Source organism: Eucyclogobius newberryi, unplaced genomic scaffold (assembly GCF_026437365.1).
Source record: "Eucyclogobius newberryi isolate DKJ021-1_F unplaced genomic scaffold, fEucNew1.0.hap1 SCAF_8, whole genome shotgun sequence".
Classification (NCBI taxonomy): Eukaryota; Metazoa; Chordata; class Actinopteri; order Gobiiformes; family Gobiidae; genus Eucyclogobius; species Eucyclogobius newberryi.
The window spans coordinates 17,592,935-17,619,184 of NW_027316500.1; the positions used below are offsets into that span (position 1 = coordinate 17,592,935).

At 40.5% G+C, this 26,250-nt stretch overlaps 1 protein-coding gene across 1 annotated transcript in view; it reads right to left on the reverse strand.

Moving 5' to 3' along the window:
- The window catches only part of anapc1 (anaphase promoting complex subunit 1), a 26,479-nt gene extending 283 nt beyond the window's left edge, over window positions 1–26,196 (reverse strand). The window contains exons 1-53 of the mRNA XM_072436381.1: window positions 25,995–26,196; window positions 25,115–25,354; window positions 24,846–25,010; window positions 24,650–24,692; window positions 24,463–24,563; window positions 24,281–24,363; window positions 24,100–24,173; window positions 23,902–24,035; window positions 23,678–23,835; window positions 23,438–23,569; window positions 23,131–23,346; window positions 22,951–23,046; window positions 21,203–21,296; window positions 21,011–21,076; window positions 20,787–20,927; window positions 20,496–20,639; window positions 20,243–20,303; window positions 19,697–19,752; window positions 19,481–19,612; window positions 19,310–19,384; window positions 19,071–19,145; window positions 18,830–18,996; window positions 18,152–18,243; window positions 17,312–17,460; window positions 16,523–16,601; window positions 16,350–16,383; window positions 16,188–16,261; window positions 15,940–16,118; window positions 15,750–15,836; window positions 15,538–15,677; window positions 15,331–15,449; window positions 15,028–15,158; window positions 14,757–14,897; window positions 14,532–14,684; window positions 14,370–14,451; window positions 14,200–14,291; window positions 13,959–14,093; window positions 6,088–6,170; window positions 5,699–5,777; window positions 5,546–5,620; window positions 5,325–5,374; window positions 4,919–5,069; window positions 4,307–4,503; window positions 3,318–3,404; window positions 2,938–3,055; window positions 2,684–2,761; window positions 2,530–2,597; window positions 2,093–2,231; window positions 1,618–1,704; window positions 1,028–1,123; window positions 654–843; window positions 167–298; window positions 1–63 (exon numbers count right to left, since the gene is read on the reverse strand). The exon at window positions 1–63 is cut by the window's left edge and continues 283 nt beyond it. Of these exons, the coding sequence (XP_072292482.1) occupies window positions 1–63; window positions 167–298; window positions 654–843; window positions 1,028–1,123; window positions 1,618–1,704; window positions 2,093–2,231; window positions 2,530–2,597; window positions 2,684–2,761; window positions 2,938–3,055; window positions 3,318–3,404; window positions 4,307–4,503; window positions 4,919–5,069; window positions 5,325–5,374; window positions 5,546–5,620; window positions 5,699–5,777; window positions 6,088–6,170; window positions 13,959–14,093; window positions 14,200–14,291; window positions 14,370–14,451; window positions 14,532–14,684; window positions 14,757–14,897; window positions 15,028–15,158; window positions 15,331–15,449; window positions 15,538–15,677; window positions 15,750–15,836; window positions 15,940–16,118; window positions 16,188–16,261; window positions 16,350–16,383; window positions 16,523–16,601; window positions 17,312–17,460; window positions 18,152–18,243; window positions 18,830–18,996; window positions 19,071–19,145; window positions 19,310–19,384; window positions 19,481–19,612; window positions 19,697–19,752; window positions 20,243–20,303; window positions 20,496–20,639; window positions 20,787–20,927; window positions 21,011–21,076; window positions 21,203–21,296; window positions 22,951–23,046; window positions 23,131–23,346; window positions 23,438–23,569; window positions 23,678–23,835; window positions 23,902–24,035; window positions 24,100–24,173; window positions 24,281–24,363; window positions 24,463–24,563; window positions 24,650–24,692; window positions 24,846–25,010; window positions 25,115–25,330 (5,809 nt within the window). The 5' untranslated portion in view covers window positions 25,331–25,354; window positions 25,995–26,196. The remainder of the gene's footprint in view (window positions 64–166; window positions 299–653; window positions 844–1,027; window positions 1,124–1,617; window positions 1,705–2,092; window positions 2,232–2,529; window positions 2,598–2,683; window positions 2,762–2,937; window positions 3,056–3,317; window positions 3,405–4,306; window positions 4,504–4,918; window positions 5,070–5,324; window positions 5,375–5,545; window positions 5,621–5,698; window positions 5,778–6,087; window positions 6,171–13,958; window positions 14,094–14,199; window positions 14,292–14,369; window positions 14,452–14,531; window positions 14,685–14,756; window positions 14,898–15,027; window positions 15,159–15,330; window positions 15,450–15,537; window positions 15,678–15,749; window positions 15,837–15,939; window positions 16,119–16,187; window positions 16,262–16,349; window positions 16,384–16,522; window positions 16,602–17,311; window positions 17,461–18,151; window positions 18,244–18,829; window positions 18,997–19,070; window positions 19,146–19,309; window positions 19,385–19,480; window positions 19,613–19,696; window positions 19,753–20,242; window positions 20,304–20,495; window positions 20,640–20,786; window positions 20,928–21,010; window positions 21,077–21,202; window positions 21,297–22,950; window positions 23,047–23,130; window positions 23,347–23,437; window positions 23,570–23,677; window positions 23,836–23,901; window positions 24,036–24,099; window positions 24,174–24,280; window positions 24,364–24,462; window positions 24,564–24,649; window positions 24,693–24,845; window positions 25,011–25,114; window positions 25,355–25,994) is intronic.
- Between the last annotated feature and the right edge of the window lie 54 nt (window positions 26,197–26,250).

The following is a 26,250-nucleotide window of genomic DNA, read 5'->3' on the forward strand; positions in this document are numbered from 1 at the left end:
AGTCTCTGAGAGGGATACTCAACTCACTGCAGCGTGAAATCAAATCTCCCATTGAACTGCAACCTACGCAGATGTGGGCAAACAATTAAAACCATGTAATTTCTTTTTCACTAGTGCATTAGGTACAGTTGTGGAGTACACGAAAGGAAAGTAAATGTGATATTACCATACAGTTGAGCGGGAGTGTTTTTCATATAGGGGATGGACCTGTAGACCAGAAAGCAGGCCAACACCACACACTGCTCATCTTTAGGAAAGCTCTCACCCATCATGTAGGACTTCACCACGGAACTGTTGTCTATGGGCACAAACATGAATATCTCACATATCTCACATAAACTATATATCTATAGACACTTTGACTGAAATGAGCAAATTACGTCTTACAAGACAAAGGCTACAATGTGTTTGTTTCAATTGAACATGCCATTTGTTGATAATCAAAGCACTGTGAGGCATTACCACATTTATAGGGCGTGTAGGAATGCAAGTTCAGTTTGCGCACAAAAATCTTTCTGTTACACCCAAAATTAGGAAACAAGTCAAAACAAATCCTAACTCTAAATATAAATTAATACATAATGGGAGGATGTTTTTTTTGTCCAGTTAAAAAGCCTTTGTGCAACTGTTTACCAATGCTTTGATCTCTCTACCTTTCAGCCACTTGTCCAGAATCACATCTACCATGTTCTTCATGACCGGGAGGAACTCTGAGGTGAGCAGGGCCGCGTGCCGAGTCTCTGAGCCCTTCAGCACTCGGCTGTCCCAGAGCTCCACCACCAAACGCAGCTGCCACAAGGGGAAAGTCTGCAGCAAATCCCCCTGTCGCAGAGCCCCCACTGCCTGAGACCGCACACAGAAAATAATGTGTTATTATATTTTCTTTGTAAATATTTCTGTCAGTGCTTTAAAACTAGAAATATTGTTTGAGACGTGTTATTCTGTAATTTGGAAAGTGCAGCTGGTCCAACTTGGTTGATATTGATTGTATAAGTATTTCTACACAAACAAAATCACATTACTTTACCTGCTCTATGGCGATATATGTGGGCAGCATCTCTGGGCATTCCTGCGCCACACATTCATACAGCATCGCCGAAAATAGAACCAGAGTTTCCTCTCTCTGCTCAAACAAACAGAAAGAGCATCGGGAAAGGAAATTATGCATATAAACCTATACAATGCGTCATTCAGATTGACAAAGCTGCATTTGCATCACAACACATTTCACAGTAAATTATATCCCAGACAACAACTAAATCTACCAATTATTTTTGAGAATGGGTATAACATATTAATAAAAAGGAATGAACAGAGACTAAACTGATAGAAGATAAACGTGTTCACTGTAAATTCAATTATAAAATGTTACGCCACAGACCAATTTTCTTCCATTTCTGTCAGACAGTGTGCTATCCAAGCAATTAACCTGCCTCAGTCAATCCATGGCAGACTAGACTCAGAAAATAGGAGTTGTGGAGCTGCACAATGTAGGTCAGGGGACAGCTTTTGTTTGACTATGTGCATGTTCATATCCAGTGTCACTTGTGCCCCTTCAGGCCACTGAACCATCTACACAAATGTACATTTGTTGTGTGTCTCAAGTGTTTTACTCACATGTTTCATTCCTTCTGAGTTTTTACAAAACAACTCTGCAAAGGACACCAAAACAGGGTCAGAGGTCAACGTAGAGATGGCTTCAGGCTGTGGACAAACAGCAACAGGCATTAATTTTCGGTGACCACACATAAAGCATACAGATGAGAGCACAGTGAGAGAAAATAGGGCAGTGGGTTGAGGGGAGAGAATGAATGATCTTTTCCTCCCTCTGGACTCCCTTCAGGCGTATTGACAGTTTACACTAGAGCACAGGAAAGCAGTAATAGTCTGTCAAACACACAACTAGCCTGCTGAACCTGTAGTGACAACCTGCCAGCCCTGGCCACTGGAGAGGACCTCTAGTTATAAGCTGTCACCAAGACTCATCTCAAATGAGCCCACCTGCGTCACAGCACATTACCAATAGTGCAAAACACCTTGTGCTTCATGTTGCGGCTTGTTCAATATGCCACCTTCCCCGATTTAGGTTCACCTTAAAGGCCCCAGCCCCAGAGTGCCGATGGTTCACTGTTGATGCAAGTAAACTCTTCCATCCCTGAGGATCATCTTTGTAAGGCAACTGTCCAGCCCGCAGTTTGACATACAACACTCCATCTCTGGACAGGATGGATCTGTGGGAAAGAACGTCTCATCAGCAAAATCCCCTTATACAAAGTCCCATGTCTAATGACTTATGATAATCAATCTATCAAAGTTTATTTGTAGAGCACAGTTCATACAAAACTAAAGTGCTTTACAATAGTAAAAACATTAAAATCACAATACAATATTAATCACAAGACAAAAATAGAATCATAATTACGTTACAAAGTAATCAAAATTAAAGAATTGTAGATAAAATGCCTTCACTCAAAGGCACCACTAAACAGAACTGTTTTTAACCCAGATTTAAACCAAAAAATCACTTACTTTAGATGTTGTGTTTCTTTACTGAGATCCACCGAAAGTTCCCAATAGCGAGGGCCTTTCACCTTTATCTTATCAATTTAATGAACACAAAATGTTTTAATTCAAAATCTACGTATATTTTACACCAATAGCCAGGATGGTAGACATGTTTTACCCGCTTTAGGAGGTGAAGCTCAGGGAGCATAGTAGGAGCCATCAGTTCCACTGTTATTTCATCATACCATTTTGTCCCCTGAAAGACACAAGGCAAATGTAACAATGTTAAACTGCTTGCGTCCAGAAATGTTTTTCAGTTTGACAGAAACTGCACTAAAAAAAGTGAACAAAACAATGTATGTATAAAGCAATTCTAGGTTTTAACTGATTATATCACACAACTGCTTCAGTTCATGCAGCAGTGACACTTGCCTTGTAGGTGACTTCCAGAAGCGCATAGCAGGGTTTAAGAGAGTCTACATCCACTGGGACGAGCAGACGAGGCTCAGCGGCCAGAACTGCCAAGTGCCGCAAAGCCTGGAGGTGGTATCTGTGAACAATTCAACTTTCAACTCAACATTCAGCTTTCAGTTTGTGCAATATCTATTAATGTCTTCCGAGTTTGTTAATATCTGTACCAATCAACTGTTCCAGCATAACTAGTCAAATTCAAATACATATAGAAAAGCACAAATGTGACCTAATATTTTTTAGAAGAGCCACACCAGAGATCAGCCCCAAAGCAGGTGTATATCACCATTTCTATATATAGTCCAACACCATGAGCAACTATAAAGTATTTCATGTCTTACCGATTATCTGTACTGTGGGCAGGGAAGTGTGGATACAAGGCACACAACAGCGCAGCTATAGCCGAATTAGAGGTACTTAGGCTGTACCTGCAATGGGGAAGGAAAAAAAACACAAAATGACATACCAAATTTAATCCAACAAGAAAATGCATGCATATTTGGGCCTGTTACAATAAATGAAAACAAAAATCGCTGGCCATTGTAAAATCAACCGTTTACTTATAGATGCACAGTGTAACTTTTCTGGAGGAGGGTCCGCCATATGCTTGTCTCTATAGAGATGTTGCTTTGCCTGGAATGTTCCACAGTATGACATTCTATCCATCTCTAGCGAGTCAAGCAATATCTGTGGAGGTGCGAGCACGGTCACTGTAAGAATGTTTTTCAAGGTATTTTTTAAGCAAAATAAATGTCTCAAATTGAATAAATGCAAGATAGCTAATGTAAGTTTCAATGCCATACTGTGGAACATTTCAGGCAAAGAAATAACATCTCCATGGAGACGAGCGGATCCTCCACCTGTTACGTAGTGCACCTTTAAGAACTATCACTGACTATCACTTCAGAACAAGTGGGCAACAACACTTTTGCTGAATAAATATATTAGAATATTGAGAAGTTAGAAGAGCGGATACAACTATGACCAACAAATGAGGTGAAAATAATAAAGATCCAGGTTAAATTTGAAACCAGAGCTGAATAAATCAAGTGAAAGGTTGGTTTATCCAAAATGTCAAAGGAGAAACAAACAATGATATTCAATGACCCCGTTACCCGGTCTGAACTCTAACCTTGGCAGACCCTGCTTTACATTCAAACTACAGATAAAATAGAAAAACACACAAAAAGAGGGCCAAGGCAGCAAAAATGAATTAAATCAAAAATGTTAATTTGATAAAATATGAGGATGGAAATGTTATTTATGTTATATTGATTACAGTAGTAATTGAGTTGCCAGCCTTATATACATTATATTCACAACATTTTACCTTCCACCTCCAAGAAAGAGCAGGCCCAGAGCCATGTGGTGAGCCATGTGAAATCCATAGTTCATCTCTCCCCCTGTCCGCTTGTGAAAGAAACGGCAAAGCTGCAACACTTTCAGATTCCCAGTGCCAGCCATTACCATGGACATAGCGAGCAGAATCATTGACAATCCAGTTTGAAGGTTGTAGAAACCAGTCTGCTTCATTGGAGAAACAAGGTAGAGTGAAATTAGTACAATATTGAAGGACGTCATCGTAAGACCTTTAGCAGCCCAACACCTCCCAGGTGAAAATAGGTTTTGGTTAATAGGTTAAAACTAGCTCTCACAAACCCTTTAGCACAAGGCTTGTATTCACATACATAAATATAATTTTCAGACACATGAACAGCGTTAGAACCGTTTTTTCAGAGGGTGCACCGCCAACAGGCAGTCATTCATTTGGTCGCAAAAAGCTGCTTTGTTTGGGTTTACGGCTACATTCATACGTTTCCTCCAGGTTTGGTATTCAATAAAAAGCATTTGTTGTAGACAGCGCAGAGTGATCTTATTTCTGTGATCTTAAATGTTGTGCACCTCACTTGTAATGTAAATACAAAATTATGCAGCAACTTACCACTGCATTTGTTCCAGTAAAAGTAATGATGTGTTTCATGAATGTTTGAGCAAATTCATGAAGACAATCAAAAGCATCCGAGTTTGCAGAACCAGCAAAACGCAGTCCCAACGCCAGGCACGCCCCGGCCGTGATGTAGTCTTGAGCTTGACTTAAACAGACAAATTACAGTTATAGTTATAACCTTAACTTTATGGTTTGACAGATCAAAGTAAATTGATAGAGAAATACAGCAGTCTGTAAATATTAGACTATGCAGTAAGAAACAAAATATCTAAATTTAAAAATCAATGATTGAAACCTCAGGGCATTTTCTTTTTTTCTTTTTAATATATCAGGCAAAACATTAACAACTAAATTTACAATGTGGGTCTGGGTGTGCTATAAATATCTATAACATACTCACGTCATTGTCTCCATGTTGATGTCTTCTGAAGGCAACGTCCCCCTCATAATCTAAACAGACAAAGAGACATGAACAAAAGCAGGTTATAATGTAGATTGTTTTGTATTCATTACTGCAAACACAGGATTACTTCACAAAAAAACCCTGACATAATGTATGCAATGGAAAATGCAATACTTTATCTGAGCGCAGTAAATCTGTCCAATAATTTATGTTCTCACCTGAGGTATGTTACTTTTCACCCATTCTGCATTTGGGAGGATCTCATCCCACATGATAATACACCTTGCCAGAGTCTGAGACCAAAGATGGAAAAGAACTGAAAATTAAATAAAGGAGAGGCGAGAAAAACACATAAGTCATATAGGACTCACCCTCAGCAGCAGGAACTCTGGTTTGATGAAGTCCAGAAGAAACCAAGTATCTGGAGGCTTCAGCCAATCAGCGATCGATCTGAAGAAAAAAAGCACAAAAAGTCAGAAAGACACAAGGAGGTGTTAATATAAAGCTCTAGTCTCCCAAAGAAAACAGGAACCTCTTGACCAAAAGCAGGCAACTTTAAGATAAAGCAAATTAGGGATTTGCCAAGTGACAGGTTAGGATGCTCTACTTTGTTTCATAAAAAATAAAATGATAAAGAGAAGGAACAAAGTGCATTATTATTGAACATCACAATGCCACAACATGTCTGTATTTTATACTTTATAATAATCATAGGATAATTAAAAAGCTCATGTTCATGATATGGGATTCTTATTCTTACCGGTTGTTGGTCTTGAGATAAATCATAGCTAGAGCCAGTGTAGCTCCTGGACAAGTGACATCTACGTTGATGGTGTCACCCTCCTGCAAAAAGAGTATTTTAAGGTTTTGATAAAAAAGGGGAAAAGGATATTTTGACATGTGCCAGGGGCTCAGAGATCGGAGTAAATAGTGAGTTTTATTTTATCCCTACTGACCACCAGAGGCAGTGCATAAAGCACTGGATGGTCATCCTGAGCATACACAGGTTGAGGATGAATAACAAAGTCACCTTTGACCTCCTGGTGGCTCACCCGAGTCTATATCATCAAGTGACACCGGCAGCTCAGTCCCTTTTCATTCTCTCGCACACAGGTTGTTGTTTGTTGTTGCTGCTTTAATGGCGGTTTGCACCCAACTGAAAAGGTGCATTTACCGCCCCCTACTGTAGTTGTATGTCCTCAAAGTATGTGTTTTGCGCTATACCGATAAAACACAAACAAAAACAAACAACAAAAACACTCAAGTACACAAACAAAAACACTCAAGAACGCACACACAGAGTAATTTTTAAATACCTGCCAATTTTTAACATGGAACATTCGATGACTTGGCTCACAGACAAAAAAGAACAAAGTACAAAATTACCTCGATAATATGCAAGCTGATATATGTTTATTACAGGAAACCCACCTCTCACAATCAACCCAAAACACTTTAAAAACTAAACATTTTAACCACTGTTTTTCCTCCTACTATAATTCAAAACAAAGAGGAGTGTGCATTTTAATAAACAATAAAATTAGATTTAGCCACCATTAAACCATTTCAGATCCAGAAGGCCGTTTTATAATCATTAACATTTCAATAAACAATATTCCAATTACAATTGGCAACACCAATGGTCCAAACTCTGATGACCCCTCCTTTTTTTTTAAATTTCTTCTCCTCTCTCTCAGACCTTTCCAACTCCCCTATAATTATAGGGGGAGATTATAACACTGTCATCAATCCATCAATAGAACGGTCAAAACATACAAACAAATTCTGGCAAAACAATAAAACAAGGCCACAACATCTACTCGACAGAGAATATACTTTTTACTCCAATGTCCACCAAACCTTCTCCCGTATTGAGTTCTTTCCAACCAGTAATTCAATCATACCAAATATCATCGAAACAATTCACCTCATCAATATTAGCGACCACTCACCAGTATCTCTCACATGGAACATACCTGCAATACAGAAGCACCCCACCAGATGGCGTTTCCACACATCTCTCACGTTTCTACTTCAAGAAAGCGTGGACATCCTTCCTAGAAATAAATGACTCTCCAGGGTCAGCCGCCTCACTATTCTGGGAAACATGGAAAGTAGTACTACAGGGGAAATTATTTCATATTCAGTCCATAAAAAGAAGAAGGAAAAAGAAAGACAGCTGGAAGACAAAATAAAAGAACTAGAAATCTTACATGCAAATAATACATCAGAAACCATCCATAAAGAACTAAAAAAAAAAGAATTCTTGCTCAATGAAACAAAACATCCATCCATCCATCTTCTGCCGCTTTATCCGGGGCCGGGTCGAGGGGGCAGCAGTCTGAGCAGGGACTCCCAGACACTTCCTCTAACTCCTCCGGGGGGATCCCGAGGCGTTCCCAGGCCAGCCGAGAGACATAGTCTCTCCAGCGTGTCCTGGGTCTTCCCCGGGGCCTCTTCCCGGTGGGACATGCCTGAAACACCTCCCGAGGGAGGCGCCCAGGAGGCATCCGGAACAGATGCCCGAGCCACCTCAGCTGGCTCCTCTCGACGTGGAGGAGCAGCGGCTCTACTCCGAGCTCCCCCCGTGTGGCCGAGCTCCTCACCTTATCTCTAAGGGAGCGCCCAGCCACACGGCGGAGGAAACTCATTTCGACCGCTTGTATCCGCGATCTTGTCTTTTCGGTCACTACCCAAAGCTCATGACCATAGGTGAGGGTAGGAACGTAGACCGACCGGTAAATAGAGAGCTTTGCCTTTCGGCTCAGCTCCCTCTTCACCACAACAGTCCGATGCAGCGACTGCATCACTGCAGCCCGATCCGCCTGTCGATCTCACGCTCCATCCTTCCCTCACTCGTGAACAAGACCCCGAGATACTTGAACTCCTCCACTTGGGGCAAGGACACCTCACCCACCTGGAGAGGGCAAGCCACCTTTTTCCGGTCGAGAAGACCGGAAAAAGGTGGCTTTGAAACAAAACAAAACAAACAAATTCCTTATCAACAGACTTCGTCACGAGAATTTTCAGCACAGCAATAAATCTGGAAAATATTTGGCTAATCAAATCAAAAGAAATACAGAAAAAAAGGCAATAACCTCTATTAGGAACTCAGCGGGGAAGCAAACCAATTCACCAACTGATCCAACTTTTCATGAATACTACTCAAAACTATACTCATCTGCTCTGGACCCAAATCAAGAAGATATAAACCAATTCCTCGATAACACACTCCCTGCTGAGTTTTATAAATATTTTTGTTCAACCCTATTCCCACTATTCACAAGAAAAATAACAGAAATTAAACTCTGCATTCCCATCCCACATGAACATAGCCCTAATATCACTCATCTCAACAAAGACCACACACTCAAATTGAAGTACCGTGCCATCTCACGTATAAATGCTGACATAAAAATTATCAGTAAAGTATAATCTCATAGAATTGAAAAAAATATACCACAGATCATCCATCTTGATCAGACCAGCTTTATAAAAGGAAGACACGCATCCAACAACACCCGCCAGTTATACAATTTAATGCATTACTCATCAGTACAACAGAAAGACACACTCATAGCCAAATTAGACGAAGAAAACGCTTTCAATAGGGTCAACTGGAAATTTCTATTCACCAGAATAGAAATTTGGCTTTGGAGAGTCATTTATTAACTGGATCAAGATTCTATACACATCTCCATCTGTCACAATCAACGGACTAACATCACAAAGCTTCACACTACACAGGGGGACAAGGCAAGGATGTCCACTCTCTCCGTCTCTATTCACAATTTTTATTGAACCCCTAGCAGCAGCTGTCCGCCTGAACCCATAAATAAAAGGTATTGAAACAACACAAGCCCATAAAATCTCACTCTATGCAGATGATATACTCCTATTTATACAAGAACCTCAAACATCTAATCAAGAAATAATCAAAACAATCTTTCAAAAAAATTAGATTATGCAATTAATTGGAATAATTCATCCATCTCCCACTACATAAAACCAAATGGGATGTGGCATCCCACCAATCACCACTACCTATATGCTATGATCACATCTACTAGGGCTGGGTATTGCCAAGACCCTTGCAATACGACACATATCCCGATACAGGGGTCATGATACGATACGTACCACAATACATGTGTATCCCGATATAATTCCTTCATTACGATACGTATCCCGGTACATTTTGAAAAAGGGGTCATAAAATTTTTTACCAAATGGGATTTTCTTTTACTCTGGATAAGAAAATGTATGAAATGTCATGTTTATCCACAAAGCACTTATTTATAAATCCATATGCTCTAATAACTTCATACATCCAACCAACTGATCCAAATAGAAATAGAACACATTCTAGTAAAGTATTGCATGTTTCTTGCCAAACAATTGGCCTGATTTTGCAGCATCTTCTGCACAGATCAGCTTCTGATCAGGTCCACAGCTCCTTCTCACCTCGGTCGAGAGGAGCGCAGCACAAAAAGCAGATCAAAAGCACTATTCCACCTCGTTTGCACATCAGTCATTAGCTTGTGTTCCGGCATATTGAGCAGCTTCTGCTTTTCCTGCAGGACGGTAACAGCGCACTCCTCTTTAGAAGTTCGCTTCTAAACGGCCGCCCGGACAATTTATAATAAGTTAATGTTGGTGGTCGAGTGGTTAAAGCACAGCACACGTATGCTGGGATCCGGGTGCGGCCGGCCGACTGTTTGCTGCGTGTCCATCCCTCTCTCTCATCCCCCACTTCACCCTGGCCTTAATACACTACAAAAAAACAAAGCTCAAGGAGGACTAGAAGCACCAAAAACTACAATACATTTACAAATGGACTCACCCCGCCCAATCAATAAAGCCCCAACAAATCAATAAAACGACACGCATGCTTTAATGCTATAACCATAGCCTCTACCCTGACAGCTTAGTGGAAATTTCACCAATTAACAAATTCCAAACTTGCCCCATCTAACTTAACCCCACTTTGGAACAATCCTGAATTCTTAAGCAATAAAAAACACTCAACTTCCCCACATGGGCTGAAAAAGGTATCACACACATTAAATATATATTGAGCATATTAACCACATTTCCACACTTGCTCCAGGAGTTTGGAATCAGGAGCAATCTTTTTTTTTTTTTTTTAAATACCTACAAATCAAATAATCAGTTAAGGAGAAAATAAACATCAGTCTCACCATTTTAGAACTCCCACCTACAATTTCAGACTTGATTAATATCTCTTCTCCAAAGAAACTTCTCTCCAAAATATACAAAATCATTTCAAAGCCATCTCAGACCATATGCCTACCAACAATAAAATGGAGAAATAATATTTAAATTACTCCTGATGCTAACCTCTGGACCCAAATCTGTGAAAATATTTATGCTATGTCCAAAAATGCCAACTTGAAATAAATACAATACAAAACACTTCACAGAACACATTAAATGGGTAACAGATCAGCTAAATGGGTTTCACATCAGAGATTTGCACACATTGCACTCAGAAAAGTATAGACACATATATCCACGCAACCTGACACTGCACTCCAGTCAAACCCTTTTGGGAAGAGGTCACACAGTCATTATCCAGTATAGTGGGCTGCCACATCCTATTATCTCTCTGCCTGCTAGGGGACCTCACAATAATTATAGAAAAAACGATAAACTTCAAAACATTCCTCACAGCTCTAACCATCGCCAAGAAAACTATCCTCATGAACTGGAAAACCCGCAATAACATACATATTAACCACTGGAAAAATCTTCTCACCGACTTCATTAGAATGGAATATACATCTCGCCCCTGTAATCTCTCATCTGAAACCGACCTCCCCTACCCAACGCTCTATGACCTTTTACAACTCTGATTTCCTTCTCTTCTTCCACTCTTCACACATTTCAATCATCTACCAACTTGTATGTATTTGTCACCATGTTATTAATACGTTGTCGTCGTCTGTCGTCGTCGTTAGTACTATTGTCACCGTTATCATTAATATCACTTTAGCTATATCATTACTATCACCAAAATTTTCACAACTGTTAAATAAAATACTAACACCCCTCATAATTTCTTGTGTTTTTAATGCACCAGTGTAGTAAGTGTAGTAAGGGAAATATACCAAAACAACAAGAGTTTCCTTATTCCTTATTTATTTATTTAATATGGACATAGCATTGGACAAACCAGATGCAATGTTTTAAGTGTTATAGCAGATTATGCTAATTTTCAACACCTGTCCATAGGGCCAATTTAGAGTTGCCAATTTTACCTAACAATGCATGTCTTTGGACGGTGGGAGGAAGCCAGAGAGAACCCACAGTAACACGGGAACTCCTCCAGGTTTCTACGCTTTTTTCCCAAAGAGGTTTTTTTTGTAGTTTTTCCTGGCCGAGAAGGAGAGTCTAAATACAGAGGACCCTGGGACATCGTCCCTCGCCACCACAGACATTGTCTGACTTCATCGCCACCACAGACATTGTTGATTCATTTCTCCCTGTGGCCCTCACAGGCAACTGTTGTTGTGATTTTGGGCCTTACAAAAATAAATTGATTTGATTTGATTTGATGAAAGACATGCAGACTCCACCCAGAGAGATCATGTGATATTGGTCTGGTCCGGGAATCGAACCCATCTCCTTCTTGGGAGGCAAGAGCGCCAACCGCCTTTGCCACAGTGCACTCGTGCATCCTTTGCCCAAGGCAATTTGTATGTGTGTATGTGTCTATGTGTGTATGTGTATATAAACATACGCGTACACCCCAACACGTACATGCAAACGCGCAACTTGTGCGCACCCTTGCGAAGTTTATAGACTGTTGTCCCTCTATTAGTCTAATGTCTGTGTTATCTGTCTTTTGCCGTTATGGTTACTGTTTTGTATTTGTAGATAAATACTTTTTTCTTTTTAAAAATGAAAAAAAAAAACAAAAAACGGCAAGTTACCAATTTAATGCATTTCTCCATGGCTGTGTGCTCGGTAGATTCTTGCTGTACCAATGTATTATGTTTTGTGTTTAACCGTGCTCCGTTTCTTCGGGTTAATGGCTACAGCCACATGGCTTTTTATGTTCGGTTAACTATAGCCGTGTTGGGGTTATTAGTTCTGAACTGCTTTATTTTACGTTTTTTGACGTTGTTTTCAGCTGAATGCACACATCAGCTGAGTATTCGGCTGAATTACTCTGGTTGTGTTACCTGTATCTTTACCCTGCTGCGTCCCTTTTACCGGGGTACATATTATTTGTGTTATGGAGTCGCTGGTAGCGTTATGCTCAACCGGACTCTATCGAGCTCCTGTGATATATAATGCTGGAGGCAATTGCCGACTGGCCAGACTGGGGGCCGCAAGCGGGTGAGAGATCGAGAACTAGATGAGCAATGCTCGTGCTCTGTTACCCCATCTTCTGTATTCCTACAGTGGAAACTGTTTGACGCCTGGTGTCGTAACAGCGGTGAGGATCCAGTGCATTGTGCGTTGTAAATGGTGCTCTTTCCTGCAGGAGCTACTTGGTCAGGGGCTCTCTCCATCTACTCTGAAGGTATACATTGCTGTAATCTCCTGTTGGCATATGGGGTGGGATGATTTCTCGGATGGCCTTAAAAGAGATATTTCACAGTTTCTAAAGGGTGTCCGGCATTTGCGTCCGTCCGCCCGCCCGCTCTGTGGTTCAAGCAAGGGACCTGTCCCTGGTGCTGGAAGCATTGCCATCCCCTCTATTTGAGCCCCTTCGTAGATTGACCTTAAATGGCTTTCAATGAAGACTGCATTTCTTCTGGCGATGGTCACTGCGAAAAGGGTGAGTGAGCCCCATGCTTTATCTGTTGCAGACTCCTGTTTTCATTGGCACCACAACATCTCTGGAGTTTCCCTCTGGCTGAATATGGATTTCGTTCCAAAAGTAGTTTTGTCAGTTGGGCGCCCCCTGCTGCTAAAACTGGCCCTTTTTGGTGCTGGAACTGCTTTTGAACATTTGTGTCCTGTTCGCGCACTTGAGACGTTTTTGCGTTCCACAGCATTGATAGGCAAATCTGAGAGCCTATTTTGCCGGCTCACGCAAAGGCCAGGCTCTGTTCAAACAGCATATCACGCACTGGATTGTTAGTGTAATCACAGAAGTCAATGCTCTACAGGGGCGACCGCTGCTTACCGGAGTGAGGTGCCATTCCACAAGGGGGCTTTCAACTTTGTGGGCTGCAATGACAGGGGTGTCTTTGGATGTGATCTGTGTGGCGGCCTCTTGGACATCCCCAAATACTTTTGCAAGATTCTACAGAGTGATTATGGTCTCCCCACAACCGCTGGAAGGGGTTCTCCGGCGACACTCTTCTAGATCCCATTGCGGTATGGTTTAGTCTTTTCCTCGGGATCCTGCTGGTTTTGCCTCTGGTGGTCAGTAGGGTAATCGTAACGATAATTACGACTGTAACTGTGGTTCTATGAATCCCGGATGACCGCCAGATCATCTAGGGACCGAGCTGCAGGTGGCACGTGATGATATAGACTCAAGTGAGCGAGCAAGAGGTCAAAGGTGAATTTGTTGTTAATAATTCTCAACCTGTGTATGCGCAAGGATGATCATCCAGTGCTTCATGCACCGCCTTAAGTTTGTCTATCTACCTTAATCTGGTAGCTGGGCGATTTGTGTCTCTCCCGACCGGCTCCAGCCTGTGCTCTGCGGTGGCCACCGACCATGTACTGATACAACTGCTCAGGAACATTCAAGTCTGTCATGCCGATCAAGTTACTGCCATGCTGCAAGCAAAAGGGCAAGAATAAACATGGAAGAGAACATTAAGTTGAGCAAAATACAACAAAAGTTTTTGTAAGTAGATTTGCATTTAGCAGGAGGACAACACACCCCCAGGCAGACCATGCCCAAGGCCAGACCAGCTGCAAGTGAATAGGACTCTCTGTCAGTACAGTACTCCATCTCAGGACCAGGAGGTCGTCCTGTAAGCAACATCAATGAGAGTAGATGTGTTACTTTTTGTATAAAAACACCATTACAAGTTAAGGGTGTATATTTACCAATCTCAGACAATAAGACTTCAGCATTGTGCCTATGGCCCGTTCCTTGATACACAAGACCAATTCCAATCACAGCAGCAACCTGTAAAAATAAAACGACAAATGACAAAATGGAAAATTGTTTTCTATTACACACAAATGTGTGCATGTAGAACAACTAGCCTGAACATTGTGAGGGACGTCCAGTTCTGTGGATGTCGGTGGAAGCAGCGCAGGGATGTGGATACTCAGTAGTCGTGTGACAGACATGTCCATAGTTCCCAGTTTGGCTGCAGACACTCCCAGTAACAGCCCAATGCTGGTCATTTCATGGCCCTGCAAAAACCCACATAAGATGATCAGATTTTTTGGGCTGAATTGTCTTCATACACTTCATATGTGGAATACCTTTGTAAGGTAGTCATGTATGTTGAGTGTGGCCAACTTTGTCAAGTGTCCATTGAGCCCAAGCGCCATAAGAAAACCTGCATACTCATTGGCCAGTTCTGGACTTTTTGGTTTGTTGTATGCTATCCAGGCCGAGTCCACCTTAATCATAAACAAATTACGGTAAATGTATGTTGGTGTAATCACTGATTTGTCCAGAAGTGTTCCATTGAAGAAAAGGATTCAGTTGTAGTCATCTGGACAAGAAGCATGAGAAGTGCTTGAGGTCGACCTGTGAGGCTGGAGCTATTTTGAGGCCAGCAGCAACTCCATTATGAAAACTCGGCCAGCTTGTCATATTGGGAGGAACATCTATGTTTCCACTGTTCAGATCCACCATGGCATTTCTAGGAGGGGCTCGTCCTGGAGGTGCAAAATTAAAAAACAATTTTAAAATGGATATTAATAGGATAATATGCCTTCCACATGATAAAAATGTTTGGAAAAAAAAAAGAAAGACAATTAAAAAAAAAAACTTCTGTTTGTTACTGTACAGTCAACTTAATTGCGTTTACAGTCAGTTAATGATACCAACCAGTGAGGTTGAGTTTTGGCACAGGTAATGGCTCAGTTGGTACGGGGTGGTAGGAAAAGAGAGTAAACAGGCCTCGTCCAACAGGAAGAGCCATGGTTCGTTGGCACAACTGCAGAAGTCTGACACAAAAAAATAAACCATGAACATATATATTTTTAAAATACATACAATTTAATTGTAAAGCAATCAAAATAACCAGTGACCAACTTGTTTTCCTTTTCCTCTATGTATTCGTGATCTGAGACTTCAGGCAGCTGGACAACGCTGACTCGCACTGGTCTGGAGCTCTGCAGAAGCCTTCTTACCTCCTGGATCCGGAGGTCTCGACTCCAAATAAGTCCTGTGACCTAAAAAGAGCAGAGAGTTACATACAGGCAGCTGAGGATCAGGTGTAAACCAGAAAAAGCTACTTATGTTACCTCATGAATTATATCGGACATTCCATCCTCCTCCCCGTCTGCTTCAGTAGAGGCTGGAGGCTCCAAAGACAGGCTCGGGCCCACAGACTAAAAGGGATAATTATGTGAAGAAACAGGATCAGAAATAAAATGTGTATCATATAATATCAGATCTGTATAAAATACTGGTACAAATAAGATGTATTTATACCGTTTTGCTCTTGGCCAAGGTCATCTTGTGGGCTTGTTTTGTGAGGTCCTGACGTCCGATCAATAAACAGACTTCTTCTGACCAATTAGAACATGGTTGCTCACGGCAGCGGTAAATTGCTTCTCTGATAGGAAGCGCGACACCAAAAGGAACAGACTCGAGATCTTTTAAAGTGAAAGCTAAAACGGAAAAAGAACCTTTTATTGACAAATCTCCAAACTCTTAAATGTTTGTATTTGAACTGCTACCTTCAGAGGTAAGCCAGACAACCAACTGCTCAGCCAAACTCTCTGAAGAAAACTTCACATGAACAATACTTTGTCTAAAGAGAACAGGCAAATTCAAAACATCATGACATAAAAATACATATTATATAAATATAATCAACACAGTATTTAGTTTGCCTTTACCTTCTGTAGTGTGGCTCGTTGATGAACTTATGACCTTTAATTAAACATTGGAAATTTTAGTTATTACCTTAATACATTTATGCAGATTTACTACACTCTGGTTGTTAAAAGATTATCTGAATGTGCTGTGTGTATTGAGCCTGAATTAAGTCACGTGTCTGGCTCACACTCACCAGCAGACAGTTTGACAAGATATTTGGACATATGCGTCGATGTTGCGTTTTCATCGCCCGTGATATACAAAGCATAACTCTGGAGAGTTAAGGGGAAAAAAGAAATTAATGAATGCTACGGGCAAAATATTCCCATAACACAATTTTGTTAATTTGAAATATAATTGTAAACACAGCAGAATGTGGATTAAAAAGGGACAACATTTACCCTAATCAAATAGGTGACTTTGAACAGTCAAGTCATTGTATTAGCAAGTTCACAGCCTAAGGTATTCGGTCCCAACTACAACCCCTGATGTATACACTAAAACCAATACAATTATACCAACACATTTTTGTTTTGATCTCAACTTAGAGCTATTTTAAAGGATAATAATATAGAAAGAACAACCAGCACCACATACCTGTACACAGTTTATTATACCGAGAATAACTGCTAATGTACGAATAAAGAGCAATTTCTGTGGAAATTACAACAGAGTCCAGGAAGTCCTTAACAAACTGATATTTAAAGTTTGACTTAACAAGTTCAATATACAATTAGGCCATAATTATGTTTGACTACTGTGCAGTGTGTATTACACAGTTAAGTCAAAGTTCCATACTTCAAGGGGAGGAAGTCACATTACTTAAGTGTTTAAGACAGCTACATTTACAGGTAACATCCTTTACTTAATTTGGACCATGAAGGAAGGGATTATAAAATCTAACCTCACTACTCACACACACGCATACACATAAGTTTGATTCATGTATGCCAATCATAAACAAGAGTGTGTATATTCATACCAAAATAAGCAGTTTAGTCCTCTGACAAATGTTAGGCAGGTACGGAAAAGGAGGCACCTCCTCTCCTCTTAAACAGCTGCTGAGCCAGCTGAAGACGCATGGAGGGTCTGCCCTCAAAAAGGAAGGGCGATGCATTTGATTATTTTGACCTGAGGACAAATTAAATATTAAAAATGATCTGTACAGATATATATAGCTGAAAGAATACCGGTGAGTTAAACTGTCTGTCCGGAAAGAGAGTGTGAATAGACAGTCAACTAGAGACTGACAATTTTCCGGGAGTGAACTTTGCTGCTAATCCAAGGATCGGGACAGGACAAGAAAGGTTTTAACCGGGAGTGGACAGGAACGGTAGTGCACAACACATTCATGCTGTGTAGTGTTATATAATGTAGTCTATAAAACAGTTGCAGCGCTGTGTCTAAAATGTAAAAAACAGCTCATAACACCCAATGTTAAGTGCAAAATCAAATGTGATAAAGCCGGGTCTGTGTGATTAAAGGTGCCGAGACAAGCTCCACTGAAGTGAAATAAGCAAAATACACTGTGTGAATTATTTTTAGGTTAATAATTGTTGGTAAAATAATGATAATATATTTAGGATTTTTATTGTGCATTTTTTTTCCTTAAATCTGCAATCAAAATGACGTGTGGGATGGCTTCTACCAGGAGCAGGACAAGGCAGGATTTTTTCTCTTTGGACCGGGATTGTGACTGGGCAGGAGTGAAAATTCCCTTCAGTGTTGGCCTCTATAGCCAACAACACAAGACCTTGTTGACCTTTGATAGGTCTTGGCTGTTTCCTGGCTCGTAACGGTCACAAGACTAAGTGGATCTTACCCTGGTCTATGAGGCAACTCTCACTGAAGCATCTAATTAATGAAGGGTAGTCTCTCCAATACAGATCCACATATGAATCCAACTGTAGGTCTCTGAAAGAAAAACAGTGAGATCATTTTGTAAGGAGTGTTACATTCATAAATTTGTTGATCATATAACCCACATCAGTATCACAAAAATACAATGACACTCTAAAGTAATCAATCATGCCTAAAAAGAGTTGCACAGGTGATTAAGAACATGTCTCTTAGCAATTAGCAGGTGCAGTTCAATTACGTTTCAGTCTCAACAAATCAATAGTTTTTAATCCTGAGGAGATTAGAATCTCCCACACATTTCCAGCAGTTTATTTAAAATCACAATTATCATCTTTTTTGCATGAGCATATGCATTTAATGTTTTATAAGTTTTGAAATGTCAATAAGGCGTGCATTTCCTTTTAGACAAAAAAGTAAAGCTAATATAATACAGCAAAGAAAAGCAAAATAAACTTTAAATTATTTTGACTTAACCGATGTCATTGTGACTATTTGGACTATTCCTCGTATAAAAGCAGTCACACTCACTAAGAATGTAGCTTAGGTATTCTGCATACCTAAGCTTCCAATGGAATGGAACACACATATCTGGACGAAATGTTTAAATATGTTGCATTAACATGAATGGACAGATATTAACCTGGCCAGCTGTTGCAGCAGACACAACAGTGAGGATGCACTAGATCTCTGTAGCTCATCCAGCAGTAGCTCCTGATAGATCAGGTGCAGAACATAGAAAAGTGCAGGAATGTGAGGAAAAAGTGGAGCCGAACTGTCCAACTTTGGCAGTGGACTAGGAGAGGACACCTATGTCGAAAGTTACACAAAAACAGGTCAATATAGTTGTCATATACATAATTTCAACTTACTAAAATACATACAGGCTCTGGTGGTGTAAAAATGGGCTGTGAAATCATTTGGCGGTGATAGTGCGAACCCAGCAAATAGTCCCAATCCTGCAGCATGTTTTTATAAAAACAATATAAAGGTTGCATTATTTCAAATGTTAACGACACAACATTAACACTTATGATACACATGGACAACTTTAATCAAAATCACTTTTAAAAATGCATTAAAATCCTACATGTATATAAATTCATGCACTCCTCACACAGACCTCATCGGAGCCTCCGTCGGAAGGACGAGCCTTCTTGGCAGCAATCACAGGAGAGAGAGGCACTTCAAACTGAAGCTGTCAAAGAAAAGTGGGTTGAGAGCAAGGTCAAGATAAACAATAAATAATGAAATATTACAGTTCTGATGTAAACCATGAAGCAAAAACACTCACGTTGCGAGTCCACGCCAGCCGCTCAGTATTGTAGCCAATAAGAGTCATGAAACATGTGACAAACATGTTCCACTCTGAGTGGGTACTAGGACCCCCTGGGGCATTGTAAATGTTGTACCATTTCACCAAAACCTAAAAAGCAATTTTGTGTTAAATTGTTTGTACAATCCTGTTTTAATTAAATGTCATTTTGATAAGATAAGTAAAAACACCAACTTTCATGGCGGTTTCTTTAGGAAGGATGAAGCGAATGGCCTTGAGACATTTTCTTACTAAAAGACAAGAAAAAAACTCATCACCGAATTTATCAACCATGGTAAGAATTACAATTTAACCATAGATGAACGCCTTGCATATGAAAATATTTGGGAACTAAGCTTTCTGAGGTGGAGCAGTCAAAAGTTAGTAAAAATGGAAGGCACTAAGAGCTACATAAAATATTTCTAGTTCAATCACGGGTTTATATATATGATTAACCTGTATTACATTATGATCTCACAATCAACCAAAAACCATAATCCTGAAGGCATCAAGGCTGATACAGACACTATTAATTATAGCTAATTAGTATTTAGACTAAATAGTTTTATATTGGAACATTGTAAACTAAACCTTGGCATCGATTTGCAAACTAATACTTCCCGCCCACACGTTTTAAGAGAACATACATTTCATTTAATTCACACACCTCCATAGTATTTGTCACAGTTTATACAAGTTACTTTTAATGGAGAATGTGCAAGTGTTAAAGTGTTATCTCACCAAGTTCAGAAGTGGCAACCTCTGGGATGGATATCCTTAGCATTGTGCCATTGCTTAATTCCTGAACACATAATTAGACAATATTTCCATTTTAACTATGAGATCAACATTTTCGAGAGCCAAAGGTTACAAGTCCAATTTTTAAGGTTTGTTGATGCAAATGTAACATTTTGTATCACTATCATGCTTAACGTTCTACATTTTACATTTACAAATGTATGTATTGTTGCAGCAGCAGAAAACACACACTTACTAGAGAAACACGGTTGCATACGGGGTCTCGCAGAGCGCTTATGTGAGGAGTTGCTTGCTGGAAGGAGTAATCGTCCATAAATGAAGCTTCACGAGTCTTAATGTGAGGCCTTCTCAACGCAGATAATGGAGAAGGCAGTGCAGCCTTAAAAAAGGTACAAAGACGAAAACAAATACTGTTAATGTAAGAACATTGTTTTTATTTAAAAAGGTTGGACTAAATGTATTGCATATGACGTATTTAACTATGGCCAAACATACAAAAAAAAATGTAACCAAGAATGTATCTTACCTCATCTAGCCTTTGGAGATGTCTGTTTCCCGCATTAGCAGGTGTGCTAACATTGTCTATCGGACCTGTTGTTAGATGAGAGGTATGGTTGGAAAAGCTAAATGTAGGACCCAGGAGACCTGGGACTAACACTTTACTGATCTGTAAATGAAAATAAGATGTACATTTGGTTCTATAGTGAATACAGTTGATTTTTCTGTTGCAAAAGTGAATGATATTCTTACCCTGGTGACCCCAGTGTAAAGTACCAGACTACCACAGGCCTCCAGGACCAGCATTGCATCTATGTTCTACAGTTAAAAACAGGTCCAAAAACCCAAATTATAAAAAAATATGCATTTGTTTTAAAGGAATTGGAAAAACATAACACTCTGATCACGTATTTGCCTAATATGTTGTAATGTTTAGTGGTATACCTCAAGAGGGGCTGCGTCCTTTGCAGGAATGGCAGTGACTGAAGCAAAAATGAACTCCGACGACTCATTGTTGCTCTCAATAAACTTGACACACCTACAACATATTAAAATGGTCAGAATAAACTCCCATTCTGTAAATTACTGTAAGCACTATATATAAAGAAAAGGTCAGAGGCTGTAAAATCTACTGTATGCTTAAAATGCAACTGTAAAATGTATTACTTAAAAGGTGCCATAACATGCTTTTTTTCACGTTTTGTAGTCGATCCTAAGTGTATAATTGATAATAATAAGGGTTGTGCAACACCCTTAACATAATAGTTAAGAAATATCACCCAGACCTTGGACCCCCTCACCAACCCGGAAATGCAAACGGCTTGGTTTGATATTCGCCCCCACCCTTGCGAAGAGCGATCTGGCTCCCCCGCCCAACCCGTGACGTAGTCTCAGAGCGCGTGTGTGCCCCGCCCAACCCGTGACGTAGTCTCAGAGCGCGTGTGTGCCCCGCCCAACCCGTGACGTAGTCTCAGAGCGCGTGTGTGCCCCGCCCACCCGTGACGTAGTGTGTGCCCCACAGCTGTGTGCTGTAAGCTCCGCGGTGCACCGCTCCGCGCGAGTGAGTGAGAGTCTACTTTGAGACTAAATAAATCTGGTGTTTATTCTACAGCGTGCGCAGAACAGTATGTATGTATGTATGTATGTATGTATGTATGTATGTATGTATGTATGTATGTATGTATGTATGTATGTATGTATGTATGTATGTATGTATGTATGTATGTATGTATGTATGTATGTATGTATGTATGTATGTATGTATGTATGTATGTATGTATGTATGTATGTATGTATGTATGTATGTATGTATGTATGTATATACTGTTCTGCACACGCTGTAGAATCTATCTATCTATCTCTATCTCTATATCTATATATATAAGTCTTATGTCCATCGCGCTCTTATTTCCTGGTTTTTCGGTATCGGATAGAACTTCTCTCCGTTTATTTTCCCGGTTGCTGCATCAACTGCCACATAAACCTTCACCATTGTGATAACAGTAAAGAGTGCGATATCATTAATGAAGTTTTGGGCCTCTTTGACCCGTGTTTCGTCGTATATCGAAGCAGAAAAACTCCGGGGCTTGTATGGGGAGACACGGGTTAGTCTGGAGCAGCGCGGAGCCGGGGGGAAGGGGGCGGGAGGCGTGAGGGTGAGAGGGGTGGATAGGCGTGAGGGTGAGGGGGGTGGAGAGGAGGGAGGGTGAGGGGGGTGGAGAGGAGGGAGGGTGAGGGGGGTGGAGAGGAGGGAGGGTGAGGGGGGTGGAGAGGAGGGAGGGTGAGGGGGGTGGAGAGGAGGGAGGGTGAGGCGGGTGGAGAGGAGGGAGGGTGAGGCGGGTGGAGAGGAGGGAGGGTGAGGGGGGATGGTGACGCGTGCTTGCCCTTATGACGCTGTCTTGCACCCACCGTCTGTCAGTTTGGAGATTCGCGGAAAGGAGATAGTCTGTAATATAGCTAAAAACTGCGGGAATCAATTAAAAAAAAACTCTGGGTACATATATGAAGCACAAATAGCAATGTAAGAAGGTTAAAAGCTCTGAAAAGTCAATTTTGCATGTTATGGGACCTTTAATGAAAAAAAAGTGTTTATACTAAAGAATTTGTATTTATTATATGATGATGACATGGTATGTATGCAAAACTAAGATGCTCAAAGGGTTAATTAAGGATGATTACATGTTGTTGTTCACCTGAGCTGTTGATGAGACTCAACCAACAAACAGAGATACTGGTTCTCACAGAGGTCTGACGTAAGGAAGACCTTTGAAGCCTGGCTGCTCATTTCCCTAAAATAAAGTGGATAATTGTGAAATGAGAATCAGAAATGAGAACACAAATGCTGTAAAAATTGTGGTCTGTTATTACGATACCTCTTACTCCCTGCTGAGATGGGTTCACTCCACAGCTGCTCCAGGCACAGGTCTGGTATGATGGGCTCCATTTCAGCAACCAACAAAGTCTCATTCACTGTGCTGTTGGGAGACGGCAACAAGCCATGTGCTCTCGGGTTGAGGCTGTGGAAAGATGTATTGAAGCGGGCTGCGCCCGAAAAAGAAGGAGCCGCCATGCCTGGTGAGTGAGCTCGACTACAGTAAGAAGAATGTATTTAAAAACATGGAGAATAGATATTGTTTGTACAACTACTGTCATTATTTGTGTGATATTACACCAACCTACCTCAAAGCAGCCATATTGGAAATACTCGGCGAACTGACACGAGAGTGAAATCCAGGAGAGGACATCATAATCCTGCTCTGGTGACCATGTAGACTGCTATAGTGAAGAGGGGAGTTGGTACTAACACCACAACTACACAAGGAGATTGAAACAGCAAATTATATTTTTTACTAAAGCAAAGTAGTCTTAATAGACACCAATTACAAAGCACTCTAAATTTGATCCATTTCTATGAATCACCTTGGACCTGTTGCCGGGCCATGTCCAGTTCCACCAGGAGCTCCAGGAGAGTCCAGTCGGGAAAGATTTCGTAATTGGGAAGATAAAAAACTAGAAGTCATCACACCCATGAGGGTACCAACAGGCTCAGATGGGCACGGAAGGACTGTGTTCTTCTCCTGAGTTAAATGTTAAAATGTTAAAAGCAGTGTTGATACTTTTTCATGTGGTTTGTAATGACTTACATCATGTGTGACTTTGCGTAAGGCCCACACTGAGTGAGTTCCTTGCATAGTGTCATATGAGACCATTATTGAGGGCTCAGGGCAGCTAAATACTATCTTCATGGTAGTATCAGACACATACTGCACACGGCTCCCTTCAAATAGATTTAACAAAAAGATTAATTATAAAATACAGTGACACAAATCTATGTAATTTACCTGTTAGTTTACACACTACTGGAGCTATCTCATCAAGAGGGTGCATCATGCTAAAAACTGTGGGTAGAGGTTTGCTGTAAAATAAATAGACCCATGTAACAAATATAACACCATAACCCTCAAAGGATAACTTTACTTTTTCTAACGTTGCTTACATACACTTCTTAGAATAAATACATACAATGGAGTGCTGAGCTGTGAATCGGTGGCTGTGTTTTTCCTTTCTAACACAAGTCCAAACTGTGTTGGCCAAACGTCTGAGACCTTGTTAAAATATAAAATGTATTTTAAGGATCAGAAACAGGCTAAAATAAGGCAAACATTTGGGATTATTATGATTGCTGAAATAGTCTTTTGACTTACCTGGAAAGGCAGTGGGGAAATAAAATCTTTTCCAGTCACAGTGTGGACATTGATACAGCTACTCTGCATGATGCACACCGTGTGTTCCACTTCTTCTTCTGCTGATATTTGAAAATTATTACATTACTTGATAGAAACAGTCAGTCAAAAGTCAAAATGTCACAAATGGGTGTTTGAGATGTCATACCATCTTTCTTAATCTGTGGAACAGCAAAGTCACACCACAGGGCCTGTAAATAATTATCACTTCCATTATTCCTTAAACTTTATAGCAAACAGGGATGCAAAAAGACTTTGAACTGGTTGGATTCCAACCATTGATTGTATATATAAGATTACAACAGACAACATTTTAGGAGTCTAACAAAGGTGAAATTACCAACCTTCTGCACTAGGCTGTCTACAGTAAAGGCTTTGTATACACTGGAGGCCTGTGTGCTGCTGCCTTGACTCCATACAACAACATTTCCAGCTGTGTAGAGTTCTTCTTCAAAATCAACATCTTCCTGCTGAACTCCAGCCCAGCCTTTTCTTAGCTGCCAACATTCCTGTTACCAGCACATTCAAAACAGTAAAACGATTGCAGGACAAATACACTCCAGTGCTTTCACTTTATTTTGAGTTATATCAAGTCCACATTGTAAGCACTCACCCTATCTCTCTCATGCAAACTGACTTCTTGCAGGGACCCCACCAGGCCAGCGGCACCATCAGATGACCAGAGCTCTGAGGCAGGCTGGAGCTCTCGAAGCTGCAGGTTGAAGGCATTGGGATGGTTACTGCAGTGCTCACGGCCAAATGGGATAAATGACTGCAATTCCCCTGCGGCAATCATCGTGGCTGTCTCTTCATACACAACTTCCGACATGAGTTCCAGATTTCAGCATTATTTCTGAGGAAGCATAAGTATTAGCAAAATGTATAGTTATACAGTGCATTAGTATATCAAGGCCAACTAACATAAATGCCACTGGCAACAGCAATACAGAATTTAGCATTTAGCAACACCAACACATTTATAGAAGCAAATTGATAATATGGCACATTATCTAATGACCACATTAGGGTAACTCTACAGATTCAAAAATATATATGTTCAGCTAGCTTGGATGACTATTTCACTTTTCTTATTTGAGCGCTCATACTCAATGCTACCCATCTTCTTTCCCTCATTGATGATGCAGAAAAATCATAAACAAAATGTGTATCTTTGATAAGACAATATTACACATATTTCTGATCACCTTCATTTCCTCAAACTATACACAAGTATATAATATACAATATCCACAATGAAATGTAAATTGCATACACTAACTTTATTATTTCGTCAAGGCTCAACTACTTACACTTACATTAACCTTAATTCTATCATGACAAATTTACAGACGTTCTTTAAATTAGTCTAATAGACACTTGTTAACAGTGCATTACACACAGTTCAGGATTATTATTAACACATACAAAAGGGTTCACCATTCCGTGAGCTAGTGCTAACACCGCTAGCTGTGGCACAATAATACAAGACAAACCTGATAATAAGGAATATACTGGCCCCTGTCGTCACGTCCTTGTATTACTGTGCGTATAGCTCTGGCTTCTCTATGTTACTGAAGCAAAAGCAACGTTTTGAAACGTATGTGAAGCACACAATTGAAATGTCAAACTAATAATTAGGCTACTGCAAGTTTTCAAACGAGCGCGGACATCTTGGTGTCCCGACATCCTCTTCCTGCTCGGCCCAACCAATGAGCAGAAAGAATTCAGCACGGGTACGACGTCATTACG